General features: G+C 53.6%; 1 protein-coding gene across 7 annotated transcripts in view; it reads right to left on the bottom strand.

Annotated features, from left to right (window-relative positions):
- CABIN1 (calcineurin binding protein 1) overlaps positions 1-20630 on the bottom strand; it is a 154337-nt gene that overhangs the window by 54977 nt on the left and 78730 nt on the right. For 6 of the 7 annotated variants that reach the window (XR_006885209.1, XR_006885208.1, XM_046638981.1 and 3 more), the window contains exons 27-28: positions 15001-15186; positions 9582-9913 (exon numbers count right to left, since the gene is read on the bottom strand). Coding sequence is in view for 5 of the 7 variants with exons in the window: in XM_046638981.1 (XP_046494937.1) it covers positions 9582-9913; positions 15001-15186 (518 nt within the window). In the remaining 2 variants the exon portion in view is untranslated. The remainder of the gene's footprint in view (positions 1-9581; positions 9914-15000; positions 15187-20630) is intronic. The other variant, XM_046638984.1, reaches the window with a different exon arrangement.

Genomic DNA, 20630 nt, shown 5'->3' with positions numbered 1-20630 from the left:
CCGTAATCAGGAGCACAGGGGCTACTCTACTCCTCACTCAAAAAGAGCAACTATCCAGCCCCAGCCCTCAACTTTCGAGCTCCAACGCACCAGGGCGCTCAACTTGCAGTTCACATCCACATGCCCCAGCAGTGTCCAGCAGTCTGGCTCAGGGAGCCCGCCTCCCAGACCAGTCCATGAGGAAAGGAAGCCTCCTGAGCCAGTTACAAGTCCTGGCCCGAGGCTTTCTGGTGCCTGCCTGCCCTTTTCCACACACCCCTGCTCCACAGCAGACCAGGGGAGGGAGGGTCGGCCAAAGAGAAATTGAGTGCAGAGAGGGGAAACAGGGTGGGGTGGGCGCACTTCATTACAAGGAATAAATCCAACTCAGGTTAGCTCAAGCTGGCTCCTCGGTGCCCTGGGACTCAGGGGATCTTAAGAGAAGGTCAAGCCTCAGGCCTCAGGCAGGCAGGGCGGCAGCTCAGGAAGCCCAGGAGAGAGGTTCACGATCTGCGTCAGTGCTTAGGCCATGACCCCTTGGTCTTAGTGCCACTTGGTTCAAAGCCTCTCCTGAGGGAGATCTGAGAGGCTCAGCCCAAGCACGAGTCCACTGTCGGTCTAATCAGCCACGAGTGGACCCTGAGAGGAGGGGGTATGGGACAGGTGACCACTACCTACACTTCAAATATGACAGGTGAGCTCATCTGACCATGACCATGGAGGCAAGGCACAAAGGAGACCCACCTCAAGTCCAGCCTGAGGAGGCTGAGGAGGCTTCCAGAGGAAGTGACACCTGAGCTGTGGTTTGCACGGGGCTGGAGGACTCACTGAGGCAAGAGGCCAGACAGGTAGGGCAGACAGGCCCCAGCCGAGGCGGTGGGGAGCCCAAATGTGGCTGCCTGCAAGGCCAGTGGGGAGCCAGGAGGCTGCGAGGCAGGGGAGGACCTGCTCTGACCACAGGCCGAGGGGCCACCCAGGGATCTGAGTCTGTGGATGCCCTTCCCTCCTCTCTGGCCCCAGGCCAACTTCTCCAGCTGAGTGACCCTGGGAGACCCAGGGCACAGGCTTGACCTGTACTGCACAGGCTGCCTCAGAGAAGCTACCCCAGAGCCGTGACCCTAAAGCCTCTTCTGGGGGAAGTGTCTGGGTGACCTCTTTAAGTAGCAGTGGTTTGTGGGGGCGGGGCATGGGGAAAACAAGGCTTGAAGAAGCATCTCCATGGTGGCCACCATTTTCATAAGAACATCGAGAAAATAAAGCCAACAAAGACTTCCAAGTAGCTGGGGACAAACAAGAGAGTAGTGCCGAGGCCAGGGCAGAGAGTGGGAGACCCTGCTTCCCTGAGCCAGGTGCCTTGTTCCAGCCCCCAAGGCTGTGGGGACAGGAATGCACATCCCTCTATGGCTTCTGTGTCTGCCACCACCCTGCAGCTTCTCCAATGACCCCAGCACACAGGGCCCTTCTCGCCCGGAAGGTTGGGCAGAGCATGGAGGACCAGGGAGGAGGCTGTGGGAGATGCCCAGGGCCCTTAGAGACCTGACACCCAGCCCTTGAGAAGAGTGCAGAAAGCACTGGCCTGCTGAAGCCAACAAGGACTGTGAATTAGCCTCCTGCAGACCCGCTGCTGCACACCGGCAGAGAGCAAGGCTCCCCAACCGTCATCTCCTAGGCCTGCCACAGAGCGAGCCGATCGATGGCTAAGGCACGAGTGTACAGACAGCTCATGGCGACCTCAGCGAATTCATGTCTGAGGCCCCGACGGGGGCTGCCAGGGACAAGGAAACCCGCCTGGGGAACTGACGGGTGCCAGGCTGTTGGGGGGAGGGGAGGGGCAGACTGAGTTGGGCCCCTGCTGGGCCTCTACAAGGGGCGTACCTGCACCACAGAGTCTGCCCTGAAGCTCCATGGTACGCTGAGAAGAGGAGACAGGATGCCACCTGGGCTGAGCACAGCGCTGCAACTCCTCATCCCACGTAATCGCCAGCTTACCAACAAGGAAACTGAGGCTCAGTGAGGTTCAAGAGCTGGCCCAAGGTTCCAGAGCCAGGCAGTGGCAGAGCCAGTCTTGCACTCTGATCCAGGCCAGAGGAACTCCTAGGCGTGGGCTCTTCCCCTGCCCCCCACAGGGTGAGCAAATCACTTTACAAATCTGCCTGGGCTCGTGCTATGTGCTGCCCACCAGGAGCAGCTCCTGGGCAGTCTTCTCTCAGGCCTCCTGCAACCTGTCACCAAGCCCCTGGCCCAGCCTCTTGCTCACCGACGTCTCTAGGAATGGGAGGACCGCCAGGGAGCCTGCTTGCCAGATACCGGCACCGACCTTCTTGGGATCCATGGGTCCCCCGAGGCTTGTGCCCAGATGTCAACCGACAGAGCACAGAATGCATGAAACACCCTAAAGGGGCAGATGAAGGGCGGAGGGCTCCTGAGGAGGGGTGGGAGAAATCCTAGAAGCACGCGGCACCTCGATGTCTTCCACCACCTGTCGCCTGAACAGCCCTGTCCTGGCATAGGCAGAGGGACCCATCTAACTCCTTTGCTTAAAGGCCTCATGGCACTCAGAGGGAGGGCCAGCTCCACACCTCAGTCTACCTGCACACATCAGCTTGTCTCCTCCCCTCTCCCCTCATGCCTGGCCCTCCAGCCACACTTGCCTCTGCCCCACGTTGATCCCTGTCTATCAGCGGGGTGCCATCTCACCCCACCTCCAACAGGCCCCCCAATACTATCTCTATAGCCCCACCGCCACTTCAAACAGCCTCTTTCACTGATTCACCGACGGCTTTGCTGTTTGCCCCACCTGTCCGTCAGCCCCATGAGGGCAGAGACACCATCTGACTTCACCGATGGCTCCTCAGAGGCCAGACCAGCATGGGGTCCCCAGACGGGATGTGACAGATATTTAGGGAAAGAATGAAAGGAAGATGGGCAGATTTTGAAGTTGCAGAAAATGAGTGGCCTGTCAGGTGGAGGGGACAGTTTGAGGCACAGGGGCAGGAAGGTGAGGACAGCACAGGGAGGGGATGAGGGGAGCCCAGGGGGCTGCTGGTGGGAGTGTTGGGGACAGAACTGTTGCCTTGGGGCTAATTCATTCAAGGAAGTTGTAGGGCAAAGGGACTGCTTGAGAGCTCCTGTGCTGGGAAGACTGGAGCAGGAGATCTTGGCTTCTTTCTCTTAAGACATGGAGTAACCTGGGGGCACCAGAGAGAGCAAAGAATGGGAAGAACGTCCGGAGTTGAGATGGAGCAACAGCCACAAAACAAAGCAGGTTTGAGAGGCAGCAACCTAATCAAGAGGTTTCCCCGCCTGGGGGGAACAAGCTCTGGAAAGCACCGCCAGCATCCACGCAGCAGGCACACAGCCCTGGTACGCCCATCCCTCACCCCCAGGACTGCAACAGGCGATGGCCTCTCTCGCACCTCCAGGCCTGGCACCACCAGGCGCCCCTGGGGAGAGACTGAAGTCTTTGTGATTCTAGCTGTCCTACTGGGTATGAAGTGGTATCTCAACGTGGTTTGAAGTCGCATTTCCCTGACAGACAGTGGTGCTGAGCATCTTTTCCTGTGCTTACTGGCCATTTATATAGCTTCTTTGCAGAAATATCAATTTGGAGCCTTTGCCCATTTTAAAATTGGGTTGTCTTTTAGTTATTGAATTGTAAGAGTTCTTTCTATATTTTAGATACAAGTCCCTTATCAGATACACGATTTGTAAGTATTTCTCCCATTCTGTGGATTGTCTTTTCACTTTGATAGTGTCTTTTGAATTACAAAGGTTTTTAATTTTGATGGTGTCCAGTTTACTTACTTATTTATTTGGTCACCTGTGCTTGTGGTGTCGTATCTAAAAGACTATTGCCTAATTCGATGTTATGAAGATTTACATGTTTTCTTTCAAGTGTCTTATGGTTTTAGTTCTGAAATTTAGGTCTTTGAACCTTTTTATTTTTCCTGAGGAAGATTCGCCCTGAGCTAACATCTGCTGCCAATCTTCCTCTATTTTGTATGTGGGTCCCTGCCACAGCATGGCCAACAAGTGGTATAGGTCTGCACCCAGGAACTGAACCCAGGCTGCCAAGGCAGAGTGTACTGAACTTAAGCACTAGGCCACAGGGCTGGCTCTCTTTGATCCATTTTGAGTTAATTGTTGTATATGGTATGAGACAGGGTCCAACCTCTTTCTTTTGTGTGTGGCTATCTAGTTATCCCAGGTCCATTTGTTGAGAAGACTTTCCCTACGCCGCTCAAGTATCTTGGCCTCCTTATTGGAAATCAACTGACCACAAACGTATGCGTTTATTTCTGGACTCCCAATTCTATTCCACTGATCTATATGTTTATCCTTAGGCCAGTACCACACTGCTTATTTTTTATTTTTAATTGTGGTACAAAACACATAACATAAAACTTACCATCTTAACCATTTTTAAGTGTACACTTCAGCAGTGTTAAGTGTATTCACACTGTTGTGCAACAGATCTCCAGAACTTTTTCATCTCATAAAACTGCAACTCTACCTATTAAACAACTCTTCACTTCTCCCTTCCCCAGCCCTCACAACCACCAGTGTATTTTCTGTCTCCATGACTCTGGCGATTTTAGATACTCTCCAACAGTATTTGTCTTTTAGTGACTGGCTTATCTCATTTAGCAGAATGTCCTCAAGGTGCATCCATGCTGAAGCACGTGTCAGAATTTCCTCCTTTCTTAAGGCTGAATAATATCCCACACTGTTTGATTACTGTAGATTTGCAGTAGGTTTTGAAATTGGGAAGTGTGAATCTTCCAAGGTTGTTCTTTTTCCAGACTGTTTGGCTCCAGGAACCATCTTATAACCCACTCTGTCCCAGACTTCCTGCAGCAGGAGGTGGGGGCTCAGTTCCCCAGCTGAGCCAGAGGCAGTGGTTTGGGGGGGTCAGGGCAGGGCATCCACACCTCAGCCTTTTCCCTGGATCCCATGATGAAACCAGAACCCTCATGATGAGAGGTGTCTCAACACCATGTGGTCTCTCGCCTAGGCTGCCCACATGGGCTCAAGGAGCCAGGGTTTTTTTTTTTTTTTTTTTTTTTTTGCTGAGGAAGATTAGCCCTGAGCTAACATCTGTGCCAATCTTCCTCCACTTTATATGCTGGGTGCCACCACAGCGTGGCTGACGAGTGGCGTAGGTCTGTGCCTGGGATCTGAACCTGCAAACCCATATCGCTGAAGTGGAGTGTGCTGAACTTTAACCACTATGCCACAGAGCTAGCTCCAAGAAGCCAGGTTTTTATGACCATGGACTGATAGTCCAGCACTTAAAATCCTAGTGAAGACTGTGATTTCAGAGATTGTAAGTCATCTAACAGCTAGACTGAGGGCCCTTGTGGCCATCAGCAGACATCATCTTCCCTGTCAAGGGTGTGGAGAGCGTTAGGGAGCACTGCTTCCTCAGACACCCCGGCTCTCTGTGTAGGCCAGCAGGAGGCTTGCCTTGGGGGGCCCAGGGGTCAGTCTGGGTGCAGCAAAGCCAACACTGAGCAAGAGGGCAGCCTTAGGAAGGCGTCAAGAGTCTGTCAGGGGCAGACTCAGACCTGAGAAGACCTGGTAGAAGGGCTAGGACCCATGGGAAATGCTGACACTAAGGAAATGTGCCCTGGTCCTGGGGAGAAGCCCAACTGGAGGTGAGAGGGGAGAGAAGGACTGTAGGCTGAGGACTGGTGCCTGGTGTGCGGAGCACTGCCTGGCACCCTCTCTCTCTCCTCGTCATCACAGTAATTCTGTGGGATCATCAGAAGAAAAGAGCCCTGAGCTACTAGAGTTCCCATGCAGAGCCCAGGTGAGGCAGGCTTCAGAGCCCACAGTCACTCCCCATCCTGCTGCCAGCAGCTAAGCAAGTAGCACCCTGTGCCCTGAAGGCAGTTTCTTTGCAGAGAGCCTGGGCGGGCTCTGAACAAGCAGAGCCTCATCTGGGGGCATTTGTGAAAGACCAGATGGCTCTGGAGTCAACCTGCATAGCCCCTGGGGTCTCTCTGAAGATGTGGATGATGGACGCTCTGGCCAGCCAGTGAGGCAGGAGATGGCAAGAGGAAAATGCCACTGCCAAGCCCACAGGCGAACTCTATGAAGAAATGTGCTGCTGTTAAACATACACAGCAGGAAGTGTTTGTTAAGCTGTGTTTGAAAAGCAGTCCCTGGGGTTGGCCCTGTGGCCAAGTGGTTAAGTTCGTGCGCTCCGCTTCAGCAGCCTGGGGTTTCACTGATTTGGATCCTGGGCATGGACATGACACTGCTTGTCAGGCCATGCTGAGGCAGCATCCCACATGCCACAACTAGAAGGACCCACAACTAGAAAAAAATATACAACTATGTACTGGGGGGATTTGGGGAGAAAAAGCAGGGAAAAAAAAAAAAAGATTGGCAACAGTTGTTAGCTCAGGTGCCGATCTTTAAAAAAAAAAAAAGAAAAGCAGTCCCTGATTGTCAGTTAATGGTTCCACTAGTCATTGAGAGCACTCATTGTGTCCCCTAGATCTGTGGACAAGCTGACACCGGGGGCCTGGGCAGAACCACGCTAGCCCCTAGGACGGTGGCACACCCCAGGCAGCGTGGGCGTTAACCAGGCTCAGTGGAGGTGTTAACAAACTGCCATTCAAGGTGGGGTAGCAACTGCTGCTCAGCAAAGGTCTCTGAATAAAGCAAAAGAGCTGGCGCAGCATTCAGTTCAGTGGGGCAGTCAGGGCTTAGGGTGCACAGTGGCCTGGAGAGTGCCTGAGGCACATCAGGCACCCACACACAGCTGCTGCATAAGAAGAGGGTCTCTCTCACAATCAAGACCAGGATTCCATTTCAGAAAACCAAGGAACCCAACCTGGGAATGCAGCTAACAGGAGAACCAACAGATGGAGCGTGGCGGCTGTGGGCTGTTTTCTGGGAACACTGACGTCCAGCCAAGGCAGCCTTTGTCCCCGCTACCAGGGATGGCTGGGTCAGCCAGGGTCCACCCACCCCATGGGCCATCACAGAGTAACCAAAAGGGCCTGGGGGGCATTCAGGGAAAGAGCTAAATGGCAAACTGTGAGCACGAAAACTCTAAAGGTGTGTGTGGGGCAGTGGAGCGAATGGGCCTGGGTGAGGCAGCATAAGCTGACATGAGGCTGTCACTCATCCCTGTGTGACCCTGAGCCAGGTGTCCAGATGTAAAGTAGAAAGGACATGATCTCTATCTCCTAGACATGGAAGCACCTGGTGCCTCAGAAGTAACAGTCAACAGCGCATGTACACAAGAGCTGGGAAGAAATCCACATACCACATGGCTTTTGTTTTAGGGTGGCAGAACTGGGGATATCCTCCCTCCCCAGTTTTTCTTTAATTTTGACATAAATACTGTTTTCCACTTTAAAAAAATTCACCCAGGGAGGGGACAGGTTTTGATAATAGCAGCCTGTGCCTGGTGCTGCATGGAGCCCTTTACATGCACCGGCTCCCCTGTGCTCAGAATAAAGCCACTTAATGGGGAGGCGGAGGCTGGGCGCCGGGGGCTCTGTGGGGCCTGGTATCGCAGACCAATTCTCTCAACCCTGCGTCTTCCCTCTCCCTTCCACAGGGGCTGATCCCTCATCGCATTTTGTACCCCAAATTCTGTCTCAGTGTCAACTTCTGGAGAAGGCAACCTGCATGCTGGAGGTTTGAGTTCAGCACAGGAAACCCCGAGTCCTGCTCAGAGCTGACCTGGTAGGGGCTGCATGGCTACTTGGGGGAGCATCTGAAGTCGGGGGGGGCCTAAGGTGCGGGTGGTTTGGATGATGGTTGCTAGCATCAACTCCACCAAGACTCGTGAGAGCTCCTGCACTGGGCTCTGCTGCTCCTGAAAGAAGAAGGGAGGAAACTTCCCAAAGCAGCACTGGAGCACGGTAGGGGACGGGATGGAGGCATCAGCCATCAGGCCCCCAAAGACTGCTACAGAGGGCGGTTTATTAAAACCCAGGTCTACCTGGGTTCAGAAAGTCCAGGGCACCGAAGGTAAGGTCCACTGTGAAGTGCAGGCTGGGCAGTGGGCAAGCCAGGCTCGGGCATGCCGCCAGCAGCAACGATGGACAGTGGCAGCTGGGAAAGCCAGACGCCTTGCAGCAGAGATGAAGCCCCGGACCCAGACAAGACCCACTCCCTTCCAAGGCCTGCCGACACCAGCAGCTTCACCTGCTCTGCTCTGAGAAAATCAACCAAGCCACATGAGTGTGCTGGACAGTCACTACTGTGACAGGACACTTACCTGTGCCTTGTCCCCAAACAGAACTCTGTCAAGTAACAGCTTCCTGTCACATAACCAATGTCAAGCCAGGGTCTGTCTCTCTGGCAAACTGTCCTTCCTGGTTCTTCAAACTTCTCACAGAGGGTGGTGAGGGGGGCCAGCAGGGGGCCTCCAGGAGGAGGAAGTTTCTCAGCCTGGACCTCACTGAGTAGGAGAGCTGGATAAAAGCAGAGACCACAGCCAGACTCCAAAGGCTGCCCCTGCTTGTCCCCCTATCCTGGTCCTCAATGGCCCCCAACTAGACCAGGGTTGCTTGCCCAAAACCACCACATGCCCAGGGTGCTTGCCCAGGCTGGGTGCTCTCCCTCTCCTCCAGCCCACCACTACCCCCTACTCCATCCATGGCCACCCTACAGGTCTTAGCATAAATGAGTGCCTTCGCGGAGCCCAGTGGCACCCCTCACCCCTGTGCACACCCCCTTATCGTCTCTGTAGGACCTGTCATAATGGGACTTGCTTTATTTGCTCATTTGCACATTTCTTAATCTGTCTGCCCGTTAGAATGTAGCTCCATGGGAGCAGGCGCCACGGTCAGGGGCAGTGTCTCCCCAGTGCCTCCTGGGTGAGTGAGAGAAGGCACAGTATGCCACACTCCCTCTGCAAATGCTAACTGCCAGCAGAAGTCTGGTTGGGAAGCCCCTGGGAGCATTTAAGCCCAGGGCACAGCTGTTAAGAATTGCTACATCATGTGCTTTCCAAAAAGAGCTAGAGGAGGCTGTCAGCACCCAACCCCCATGCAGCAGAGGCTGTCAAGATGGTTCTGGCAGCTGCTCCAGAGGGGCAAGTCCAGGAGCAGGGTGATGGCAAGGAGGCCTCTGCAAGATGCAGCCAGAGCGAATGGGGCCTAGGCCAAGCAAGGCCCTGGGACAGAGAGGAGGGGGCCTTCTGGAATCTGGTGGATGTACATGCTGGGGCTGAGGATGACAGTAAGCACCAGGGTGACGGAGTCCGACAGTGGAGTGAGAGTCACTGCACAGGTCCTCACAGGCGAGAGCTGATGAACCTGTTGGCTCTCATCCTTCACCCACATCTAGTACCCAAGCCTGTGATTCCTGCTGCAGGAGCAGCTCCCACACCTGCTCTTCCCCAGATGCCTAGCTGTGACCTGCTGCCCTGACCTCTCACCTGGAAAGGTGGACCATTCTTTGTACCAACCCTGCCTCCTGCATCTCTCCTCTCCCATCCCTCCCAAACGCTGCCACCCAAGACCTTTAGCAGCTCCAATCTATGTTTGTTTTGCCCACCACCCTTGAAGACACCTGTGGGCCCTGGCAAGCTAAATGCCCTGTACTGAGCTGTGAGGCCTACGGCCACTCACCCGGTGGGTCTTGCTGTAGGTGTAGAGGAAGGCCAGCCGGTAGAGGCTCTTGTAGTGCTGGGGGAAGCGGCTGAGGCACAGGCGGAAGGAGGCAATGCACTGCTCTGTGAGGAACTGGCGCTGCTCCTCTGCACCGGCCGGCAGCCCTTGGGGGAAGGCTGCTGGCTCCCCCGGGGGTTCCCCTCTCTTCTTCCCATCCCACAGGGTGGGTGCAGACGCTGGGGGTTTGACGGGGATACACGCAGAGGCTGGGGGGTCTGTAGCAGGCTTCTGGCCGCCTTGCTCTGTGGCTCGGAAACCTTCTGTGCTCTCCAAGGACTCCTCAGTCTTTCCTACAGTTGAGAAGAAGGAAAAGAAAGTCAGTTTTAGGCTGTCTCCCTGCAGCAGCCTACCACCAGCGATAGAGGCACCTCAGTGAGGTGACTGGCACAGCTGGGTCCATGCCCTTGCTGGATGGGTGCTCAACCCAACCAACCTAGCAGTGGGAGGCACAGGGCCTGGAGCTGGCTCTGCTTCCACTGACTGAGGCCTCGACGGCCCCCCAGTCTCAACAGGATGTCCCAGCTGGCACGCAGCGGAGGAGCCCTGAGGCTGCAGAGAGCAGGGGTTACAAGCTGGGCTCTGGGTCCCCCTCTGAATGGTGGCACAGGGCTGTCCTGCCTCTTGGGCCTGTGTAGGTACATGGAAAAGCAGCCCACAGAAGGCAGGTGTGGCTGCCACCACCATGGGCTCGAACAGCTGGGAAAGGGTGAACACGGGGCTGCACCTGCTCCACTGTTCAGCCTTCAGCCCACAGCCCGCCCAACACTCCTCCAGAGCTGTTGCCTCGTATGAACCACGAGCGCCCACACCAGCCCTGACCTGATGTGAGCTCAGCACCTCAACATCCAGGCCTGCTCCACCAGGGATGGCAGGGCAGACAGCACAGGAGAGCCTGGGCTGGACAGCAGGGGCTGCAGAATGAGACTGTCTGGCCCGGGAAGGAGGGATGGAAGGAGTGGGTGGCAGCAAGTGTCAAGGGCAAGGTGGACCCTTGGGCACCCAGGAGTTTGGCACAGCCTGTCTGGAGGAGGCCAGAGAAGCAGCCTGGCACCAACTCTGAAGCCTGTCGGTCACTGTGGGCTGAGTCTGTTACTGCCCTTTCCCTGCTGTAGCAGCAGGCAGGAGAAGAGGGGCCTGTGGGCATGCAGAGTGGGCAAGGACTAAGGCCCCAAGGTCCCCTTCTGCCAAGACCAAGCCAAACTGTGCAGATGTCAGGTGCGTGTCAAGCTTGCCCACCCTCACTCTTCTTGCAAGGAAAGAATCTGAGCAGTCACTCCTTGTGACCCCCTCGGCTGCCAAGACAAAGCCAAGCTCCTGAGCAGGGCACATGAGGCCACCTGCCATCCCTCCAGCTCCCCTCCTGGCCTCACACCCTGCGAGCAGACACTTGGAATATCTCACTCTGTGTTCCTGCCTCTCTGCTGTCGCTTCTTCTCCTGGACGCACTCTCTGCCCTCCTCCCTCCCCTGCCTCGCCCACTTGCTCTCATCTCTCAGGACTCTACTCAGCATCACTTCCTCTTTCAGGGCCACCTCCCCCCGACCCCCTGCCCAGCCCTAGGGTGGTGTCTGCAGAGTGCCTCCTGTGCCCACCTGTCTGGGGTCACCGATCCTACTGCATTTATTTATGCCCATAAGTGTCTCCTTCTCCCTTGTTACCCAGAGCCCAGCCCCACCTGCCATTTGAAGCTGACTGAATGACTGAGTGACAGGTCATATCTGATCTTGAAACTACGGAGCTCAGGAAACTGCCTAGGTCCCACATGCACCCACTCACAGCCCTAGTCACAGCCCCACGACAGCAACCAGGGGCCTGCGTAGGGCTGGCACCCATCTTACAGGGGATACTAGTGCCTTTCTCACAAACATGCCAGGTTCTAGTGCGCTCAGTTTGAAGGACACATTTCAAACATAGCTCAACAAACATGGTCTGAGCAAAGACTCTGGGCCCAGCCCTATGCTAGGCGCAGGGGAGACAGGAAAATCGGAGGAAGATGCAGGCCTCCCAGGGGCTCAAATAAGGCGCTAAGTACTCAGACACAAATACACACAGGAAGACATTTCTAATGGAAAGAGAGCAGAAGGTCAAGAATTAACCCAGAGAGTTCAGAATGCATGTCTGAAGACATATAAAGAGGAAAACAAAAAAAAAAACCAATACCAGAGTGAGTTGAAACTCTTGTTGCTCAGGAGTTTGGGTGACCCAACGAAGCCCAGGAGAAATGGGTGACATGCCTCGCCCACAGCATCCACTCCCCCTGCTGAATGGGCCTCACGGATCACATTAATGGAAAGAGGATCAGAAATGTCAACAAACCCACAAAACACTCCCCAACCAGAAGTCCAATTCTAACCCTAGAAGCATGAAGATGGGAAGACTTCCTCCTGCTGACAGAAAGCAAGTGAAGCACATGCTCTGGCTACCCTGGCCTAGACCAGTGCCTGCTGCTGGCAATGAGGACTGGCTTGGACGTGCACGGTACACGCACCAGGCAAGCAGAGCGCAGGAGCCGTGGGATCCACCTCACCCCACTAGCGACGCCCACCCCGCCCCGCAAACACACTCAGGCAGTCCCCAGGCCGCAACCTGACCAGGAAGGGGCAGGTAGACACAGCATGGCGGGCCTTGGAGGAGGTGCCTAGTGGCTGTACCAGCACCCTCAGGCCATATCCTGCCCTGGGCCCAGCTGGTTGGGAGGTCCTGTCTGGACCACACAGGTCCTTGACAACTTGGCTAGCCTCAGAGTGATAAGAACAGTGGGCTTGTGTTTAGGTGGTGAGACTGTGGGCAGCTTTTTTCTCTATTAAGAAAATAAATCTTTACTCTTGCTACATTCACATTTTGGACATTTTTTTAAGCTCTGACCCTTGAAAAGGTGAGCTACCTATGAAGAAACCTCTTTCCTCGAGGCAGCTGGGCACGGACCAGAGGGGAGAATTAAAGAAGGGAGGGGAGTCCTCGGGAAGCAGGCCAGCTCGCGCCTGCTCGACACCATGGGAGGGAGTGCACCTCGGGGTCAGGCAGGGTGTGGCAGTCAGATCCATCCCTGCTGCCCCTTGGCACCTGCTGCCTGGTGCAGACCTGGGCTCCGTTAGACTCCGCTGCTCAACAATGGACACAAAAGTTGTGAGTGAGCCTGGCAACAGTGACTGTGAAAGAAGCAGCAGGCTGTGGCAGGGCCCCAACAAGGGTGTGCCTGGAGAGCCAGGGGTGTGGAGCACACTCCGGGCACACCCAGCTGGCCTGCCAGCACATCCTGGCTCCCTGCAGAGGTTGAAAGCTGCTGGAGCCGTGGCGGCCATGGCTGCTGGCCACGGCTGCTGCTCACGGGGAGCCCAGAGGAGTGCATGCCAGAGGCTGCCCCTACCAGGCCAGGCCTGGGGGAGCACTCTGCTCCTCGAGCTGTCTGCTGGGCACAGGCTCAGAACACATTCTCTGCTGCACCCACTCTCCCAACAGAAGTTCACCACTGTGGTCATCGGGAAAAGCTGGGCTCAGAAGGGAGGAACGTGTCCACGGAGGAAAGAGGCTTCCTTTCAAGCCCACCAGCTACTGTGGTGACTGATTCTACCTTCGCTTTCTTTACCAGTGGCCAGCCCCAAACGCTGTTTGCTGAAACCTTCGGCTCTGAATGGAAGGAAGAGGAAGGATGCTTGTTCCTCATGTGTCTGGAAAGCCCTGCACAGGCTGGGCTGGACCAAAGCCGACCTTCTCTCAGCTTAGCTCAGCAGCCCCTGTCCCCACTCTTCCCCAAGCATGGCGGAGAGAGGCCCATGATGACACAACAGCACCCACAGCAGTTCACCACTTGATGAGCCGTAGAGACAGACAACAGGCCTCACTTGCCCAACAGTAAACATGATCTTGATTTTTCACTGGACGTGAACAACAATTGCTATAGTAGAGTATTGGGGATACCGGTTCCTTCCCCTTCCAAACTCCCTATAGCATGTTTATGTCGGCTGCAGAATGTCAACATTGGTTTGGGATAGCATAATGACTGCCCGGTGAGAAAGGGGGTACTGGCCTCGCCTCTTTTTTCCCCTTCTCCCCAAAGCTCCCCTTCCCCCCCCAGTATACAGTTGCATATTCTAGTTGTAGGTCCTTCTAGTTCTGCTGTGTGGGACGCCGCCTCAGTGTGGCTTGATGAGTGTGCTAGGTCTGCGCCCAGGATCGGAAGGTCGCCAAAGTGCAGCACACGAACTTAATCCCTCGGCCACAGGCCAGGCCCTGGTCTCACATCTTGACGGAGGCCCAGGACAGGTAAATGCACCCCTGTTCTGCATCCCTTTACCTGACCTAATGGGCCTACAGGAGTTGTGGCCTTACCCCCTTCTAAGGCCAGCTAAGGTAGGCCGGCAAGGTGCACAGAGCCAGGAGAAGCCTCTCCTAGCGTGAAGGGCCCCACTGCCACACCTACACAAGCTGCTGAACCTCGACTTGCCTATCCAGGGCCAGTGCGCAACTTCCTGGGGCTGGGCCAGGGCCCCCAGAGTGAGCAGGTTATCCCCAACCCCACCTGCCCCATTCAGTCCACCCAGAGAGGCAGCACAGGTAGTGGTTAAGGGTGCAGACTGACCGTGGGCAAATTCCTGACCCTCCCTGAATGTCAGGTTCTTCACCGTAAAATGGGAACAGTCACAGTGCTCCTGGGAGGTTGGAAGGACCAAATGAGTTAAAACAGTGCCTGGCACAGGCCACCAAGCATGAGTCTAGGTGGTGATTGTTACTGTTTGGCGGGCACCTGTGTGCGCTGGCCCTGGCCAGATGGGAAAGCTTTCAAAATCCAGGCTGGCTGGCCAGGCACAGCTTCAGAGCAGTGCCAGGGATCTCCCAGCAAGCCCAGGTGTGCGGCTCTGCCTGCTGATTTCCACAAAAGGGACCTGGGACCCCACAAGAGCTGGGTGTATCCCAGGGTTAGATCAGAGCCCCCTGCCAAAAAAGGGGGATTTTTGCCCTAAAGGCTTGATGTGATTCACACTAAAAAGAAAACACATTTGTAACATTTAGGATCGAAAGGCTTTTTTAATAACCATTCATCGAGAAAAAAAGTAGGGGACACTCCTGTTGTGGCCATGGCTTTTTCACATGGGGCTGTGGTGGGGTCACAACAACGCCAAGTGTCACTGAGCAAACACTGTGTACCAGGCACCGTGTGAGCTCCTCCCTGAGCTGCCTAGTCAATCCTCACAACCCTGGGCATGAGCCTTGGGATCACTCCCATCCTACAAGGGAGAGCCCAGGTGAGTAACTTGTCCAACCGAGGTCCCAGGAGAGCGGGTGGAGGTGCGAGGATGGAAGTCAGGCCACCCACAATCTTTAGCACTGCCCAGACTGGACATCAAAGCAGTTCTAATTCCCCAGTTAGGTCTCATACCTCTTTCCTCTGTGGCCCCCTGAAGGTCTTTACTGGTTAGTCCTGCTTGGGAACTAGGAATTGACGGCGGCCTCTTCTCCACATAGGGCTTCCGTGAGCCCTCCAACGAGCTGGCGGGCTCGTTAAAGAAGTCCTGCGTCGAGCTGGAGTCGGAGAGAGCCACGGCCGTGCTGTCCTGGCTGCGCTCTGAGGGGAGAAGGAGGGAGAGAGAGCGGCAGCATGAATCCACGCCGTCTCCAACACAGAGCGGACTCCCGGGTGAGTCTCCTTGCTGGAGGCCTGGTGACTGCCCTGCAGAGGAGACAGCCTGGGTACACTCTGACACTGTCGAGCCCGACCTGCCCTGGAGGCCACCGAGCCACTCACCAAAGGCACCAATCTCCATGGTCAACCTTCTGGGGTTTCCTCCAACAGCAGTGTTCTGGTAAATGTTTAACAATTGGCTCTCGAGGGGAAAAAGCCCTCATTTGTAGCATTTACTGATTTCTGTGGTATAAATACTGCTACCACGGCCAATTTTAAGCTACCAACATGATGTTGCTGAACATGGAGTTGGGAAGAGATGCACAGTAGTACACCATTATATAGTATTTCCACCACAAAGACATAATAGGCATAAATTACCGAAGCAGGTAAGAATTCAACAAAAATGTTTAACTAGTTGCTAAAGGCCAAGTGTGGTCTAGAATAAGAGCAGAGACCCCTGGGAGTCACAGACACAGTGGACGTTGTTATCCCCCTGCCAGCTCCTCCCCTTCGACCTCTACAGGTGCTCATGAGGAAGATCAGGGCAGGGCAGGGAGGAAGACTGGAGGAGACCTTCCTGGGGTGCAGGCCTGGAGAAGAGGAGTGGCTGCTGCTGTGGGAAAGGCATGAGGCCCTGGCAGGACCTCTCTCCCCTAAAGAACAACAGCCTTAAGCCAGCAGGGGCAGGGAGGAGCAGCAAGCCTTGCTGCCTCTAGGATACAGGTGAAGACTCATGCAGTTGGGGGAAGGGAAAAGAAAAAATCCTCCCCTGAGAAAGAGGCAGGAAATCATCCAGGGCCTAAACATTTGAGGTCTCCCACCCCTGAGAGAAGGGCCAGATGACTGAGAGAGCCCCACTCCTGAGACGCAGGGGCAGAGGCTGCCTAAGTCTGAGGTCAAACTAAGACAACAGAGAACCAACCCACCCCTGCCGCTGGCTTGCAAGCATGAGTAACATGCAAAGCAGAGGAAGACGGGTAAGAACATGGCGAGTGACCCTCCCTGGGGGGCACATAAAAGGCCTAAAGCTGAAGGTGGAAACTGAGAAAATCTTCTAGCAAACCAGCCCCCACTCCAAGTGTAAGGTAACACCCTCAGAATGTAAAGCCAGTGGTGCACTGACGGGAACCACAGCAACACCACCACCAGCCCCAGCTCGACATGGACAGTGGGATTCACCTTCCCCTCCCAACAGCCTAGAAACAGAAGAAGGAAGCCCATTCCAGGCATAAACATTAGTTATTTCAGTCTCTTCTGTCCCACACATGATATCTGGTATTCAATATAAAAATTATAAGGCACACACACAAAAGAAAAGAACATTGTCAAGAGACTAATCAACAGAACCAGACTCAGAAATAACCCAGATGTTGGAAATATCCAACTGGGAATTTAAAATAACTAAGATTAATACGACTCATAAATATGATTAGTATTTTAAAAGCCTCTAGTGGAAAACGTGGATATACGCATGAACACAAGGGGAATTTCAGGAGTGAGATGGAAACTATAAGCAAGAGTGAAACAGAAATGCTAGAAACTAAAAACACAGTAAGAGAGACAAAGAATGCCTTTGTCAGGCTTCTCAGCAGACTTGATACAGCTGAGGGGAAAATAATCAAAACCTGGGGATGGGTCAGTAGAAATAATCCAAACAGAGAGAAAAGAGTGGGGGGAAAGCAGAACAGATTATCCAAGAGCATCCAATGACCTAACATATTAAAATGGAATCCCAGAAGAAGATGAGACAGAAACAGGACAGAAGAAATATTTTAAGAGATAATGACTGAGGATTTTCCAAAAATAATGAAAGATATTAAATCACAAAAAATCTCAGAGAACATCAAGCAGGCAAAGATTCCTCTACACACATTAAAGGAAAAAAAAAAATCACACCTAGATGCATCATATTCAAACTGGTGAAAACCAAAGATACATAGAAAATCTGGAAGGTGGAGAAAGACACATCACATATAGACAAAGTTAAGAATTTTAGCCGACTTCTTATCAGGAACCATGCAAATCAGACAACATTTATGAAGTGCTGAAAGAAAAAAGTCAACCTAGAATTATACATCCAGTGAAAATATCTCTCAAAAATGAAGGAGTAATAAAGACTTTTCCAGACAAACAAAAACTGGATTCCTTACCATCAGATCTGAGTTACAAGAAATATAAAAGAAACATACATAAAAAGAAAAAGTACGTAAAGAAATAAAGTTCCTTGGAAATGGTCAAAGTAACAATAAATACAAAAGACACTGTTTTCACATTTGTAATTCCTCTAAAATATTACTGACTACTGTAACATACTGTGGGTTTAAGGTATATGTAAAAGTAAGATGAATGAAAACGAGAGTACAAAGGTGGGAGGTTCTTACGCTACACGTGAAGTTGTACAATATCATTTGAAGGTAGACGGTGATCACTTAAAGATGTATTTTTGTAAACCCTAAGGCAGTCACTGCATATTTTTAAAAAAAGAGGTATAGGGGCTGGCCCAGTGGCACAGCGGTTAAGTTCACACATTCTGCTTGGCCAGCCTGGGGTTCACTGGTTCAGATCCCGGGTGCAGACCTACGTACCACTTATCAAGCCATGGTGTGGCAGGTGTTTCATATATAAAATTTTAGAGAAAGATGGGCACGGATGTTAGCTCAGGGCCAGTCTTCTGCAGCAAAAAGAGGAGGATTGGTGGTAGATGTTAGCTCAGGGTTAATCTTCCTCAAACAACAACAACAACAACAAAAAGGTATAAATAACAAACCAATAGTAAAGATAAAATGCAACCATTAAAAAAATAAAACTTTGTTTTGTCTTGAACTCTTTGTATCTGAAGGTGAAGCTCAATGAAATAGGAATCTAGAGAGGTAAGTGCAAGTTCCCCTTGTGCCACTCACGAGCTGTGTGACCTTGAACAGGTAAGTCCCTTCCTCATCTATGAACTGCAACCACGTATCATCTCAAACAGGTCCAGGCCACAGTGGCTTCTGGGGACATATGGAGAGAGGCAGACGCAGACCACAGGAACCTCCAACCCTTTGCTAATCTACCTTAAAAACCTGGGATCAGAGGACACATTAGCGCCCACCAGGCAATTATGCGGGGCCCACTGGGAGGCCAAACACAGCTGCTGGTGGGCAGACAAACTTGCAACAAAATGTAATGTTGTTTCAACAAAGTTGAAAGCCTGGACTCTAGGCGATCCAGGCTGCCTGAGTTCAAATCCTGCTCTGGCACTTACTAGGTCCGAGAGTCTATGCAAGTGCCAGAATTTCTCTACACTTCAGTTTCCTCACACATAAAATTATGATAATACAAGTGCCCACGTCGTAGAATTGTTATGATGATTAAACAGGTTAATACATGTAAAGTGCTTGAAACAGGGCCTGATACACAGTACATGTTCCTGAAACATCAGCTCAATTATCAGTATTGTTATTTCAGAGAACCTGGACCGATTTTCTAATGTCTCCAACTTGACTTAATGGAGATTTGGTTCTGAATGGGCAGAGGGGAGCTTATGCCACACTGGAGACCACGCCTGAGAGCACCATGTCCACGGGGTGGGAACCACTTCCTACACACTGACACGACAGGCCTGTCCAAAGTGGGCCTGCCTGCACAGAGGAACACTGAGACCAGGCCTGTGCTTCCAAAGGCAGCTCCATCGCTCAGGCCTCTGCACTGACGTCTGGTCACAGACCAGGGTCTGGGGACAGCAACCTCTCACGCAGCCCCATGAAGCCTGCCGCAGCCCTTCCTCTGTAGCTGCCTTTACGATGTCCACTGCCCAGTACCTGGTAGGTCATCAGTATCACCTGGGCTGATGGAGCATAAGAAACTGCTCCATCTGGGATGTGAGGCATGTGTGAGACCCCTGAGTGGCCAACCCAGAAGCTCTGTGACTAACAGGGGAGCAGGGACCTGGCCAGACTCCTCTGCCTCACACTCAGTGAGGTGCTCTTCTCTGACTCCTAAGGCCAAACCCCAAGGTGCCAGGAGCACCAAACGGGGATTACAGGCAGGCCTGCAAATCTCACGAGAAGTCTCACGCCAGAGTCCCCAGTAGTGAGAGGATCACTTCTCCCAGGGAAGTGGCAGGGGCAGCCCATTCACCGTCCGTGTGGAAAGGGAGGGCTAGCAACAGAGACCCTTGGCTCCAGAGGCCACACAGGGTCACTGCAGGTGCTCAGGACTCAAGAGTCCCACACCTGCATTCCAATTCCAGATCTGCCACTCAGGCTTCTCCAGGCCTCCACTTTATACTGTTTAATACGATTGTCACTTCTCTCCCTGGCTCTGTCCCCGAGACACACATGGGATCCCCACAGGGGCCTGGCCCAGTGCTGGCACACAGGACTGATGGCCCAGTGACCACCTGTCCTGTAGCATTTACTGGGATTCTGACAGAACACCGATGGCTTGAACAAGACAGCAGGTCATGCCCCCACAGTTTAAGAAGTCCTCCTGGAAGTCAGGCCAGGGCAGGCGCTCCTCAGTGAGCATCGGCCCAGATGAAGACCCTGCACGGCTGAGCAGCACACCGGACAGGGAGGGTCCAGGAAGCAAGCCTAGCTGGGAGGCTCTCACGAGAACTGGCGCCCTGCCCGATGAGCTCACGCACTCACAAGCTGTTGGGCTTGGGGCCTGAAAGAGTTGCTAACTTGGTGGAATCCCAGCTGTGATCACTACAAAAGCCAAGGATTGGCTTAAGCAAATGGATATTTACTCTTGATGTCTATCGCCCTCTGGATACTGCCGGTAAGGGCAGGAACCTCTCATGCGTGCATGGAGGCAGAGTGCACCACGAGTGGTGTGGGCAAGAAAGGGCAGCAGTGTGCCTCGGACTGTCTGCTGCCCTGGGGAGCAACACCCGGCAGGTGGGGCCTCCCGCTGAGCCTCTTTTAAAATAACACCCACAGCAACAACCACCAGAGCCCAGGAGCAAGACGTATAAGCCAAGGGACTGCGCAGGAACAGGGGCTGCAACCACACTCCCCTCGAGCCTCTCAGACCTGCGAGTGAGAACCACAACATCTGACTCTCTGAAACAGCAGAGAGCAGAAGCCAGCACTGGCCCTGAGTGGCAGTGTCATGACTCTGGACAAGCCTTCATCCTAGGGGTGACCACGGGCACCTAAGGAGCCCTGAAGAAGGCCAATGCTCAGGAGGGACATGAAAAGGGTCTGGAAACCTTCAGGAGCCACCAGGTCATGTGGCACCCCTATAGACGGGCTGCTGGGTCAGATCTGGAGAGGCAGGGGCTGTGCAGACTGGGGCGCCCTGGCTGGAGCTGCGACCCTCTCCTCACCAGGCCTGTGAAGCAGAGGGTGGGGGTGGTACTCGTGCTTGGAAAAGAGAGAACGGGTACATCCCTGCAA

The sequence above is a fragment of the Equus quagga genome, chromosome 15 (genome assembly GCF_021613505.1).
Source record: "Equus quagga isolate Etosha38 chromosome 15, UCLA_HA_Equagga_1.0, whole genome shotgun sequence".
Classification (NCBI taxonomy): Eukaryota; Metazoa; Chordata; class Mammalia; order Perissodactyla; family Equidae; genus Equus; species Equus quagga.
This window is presented reverse-complemented; position numbering and strand designations above follow the sequence as displayed.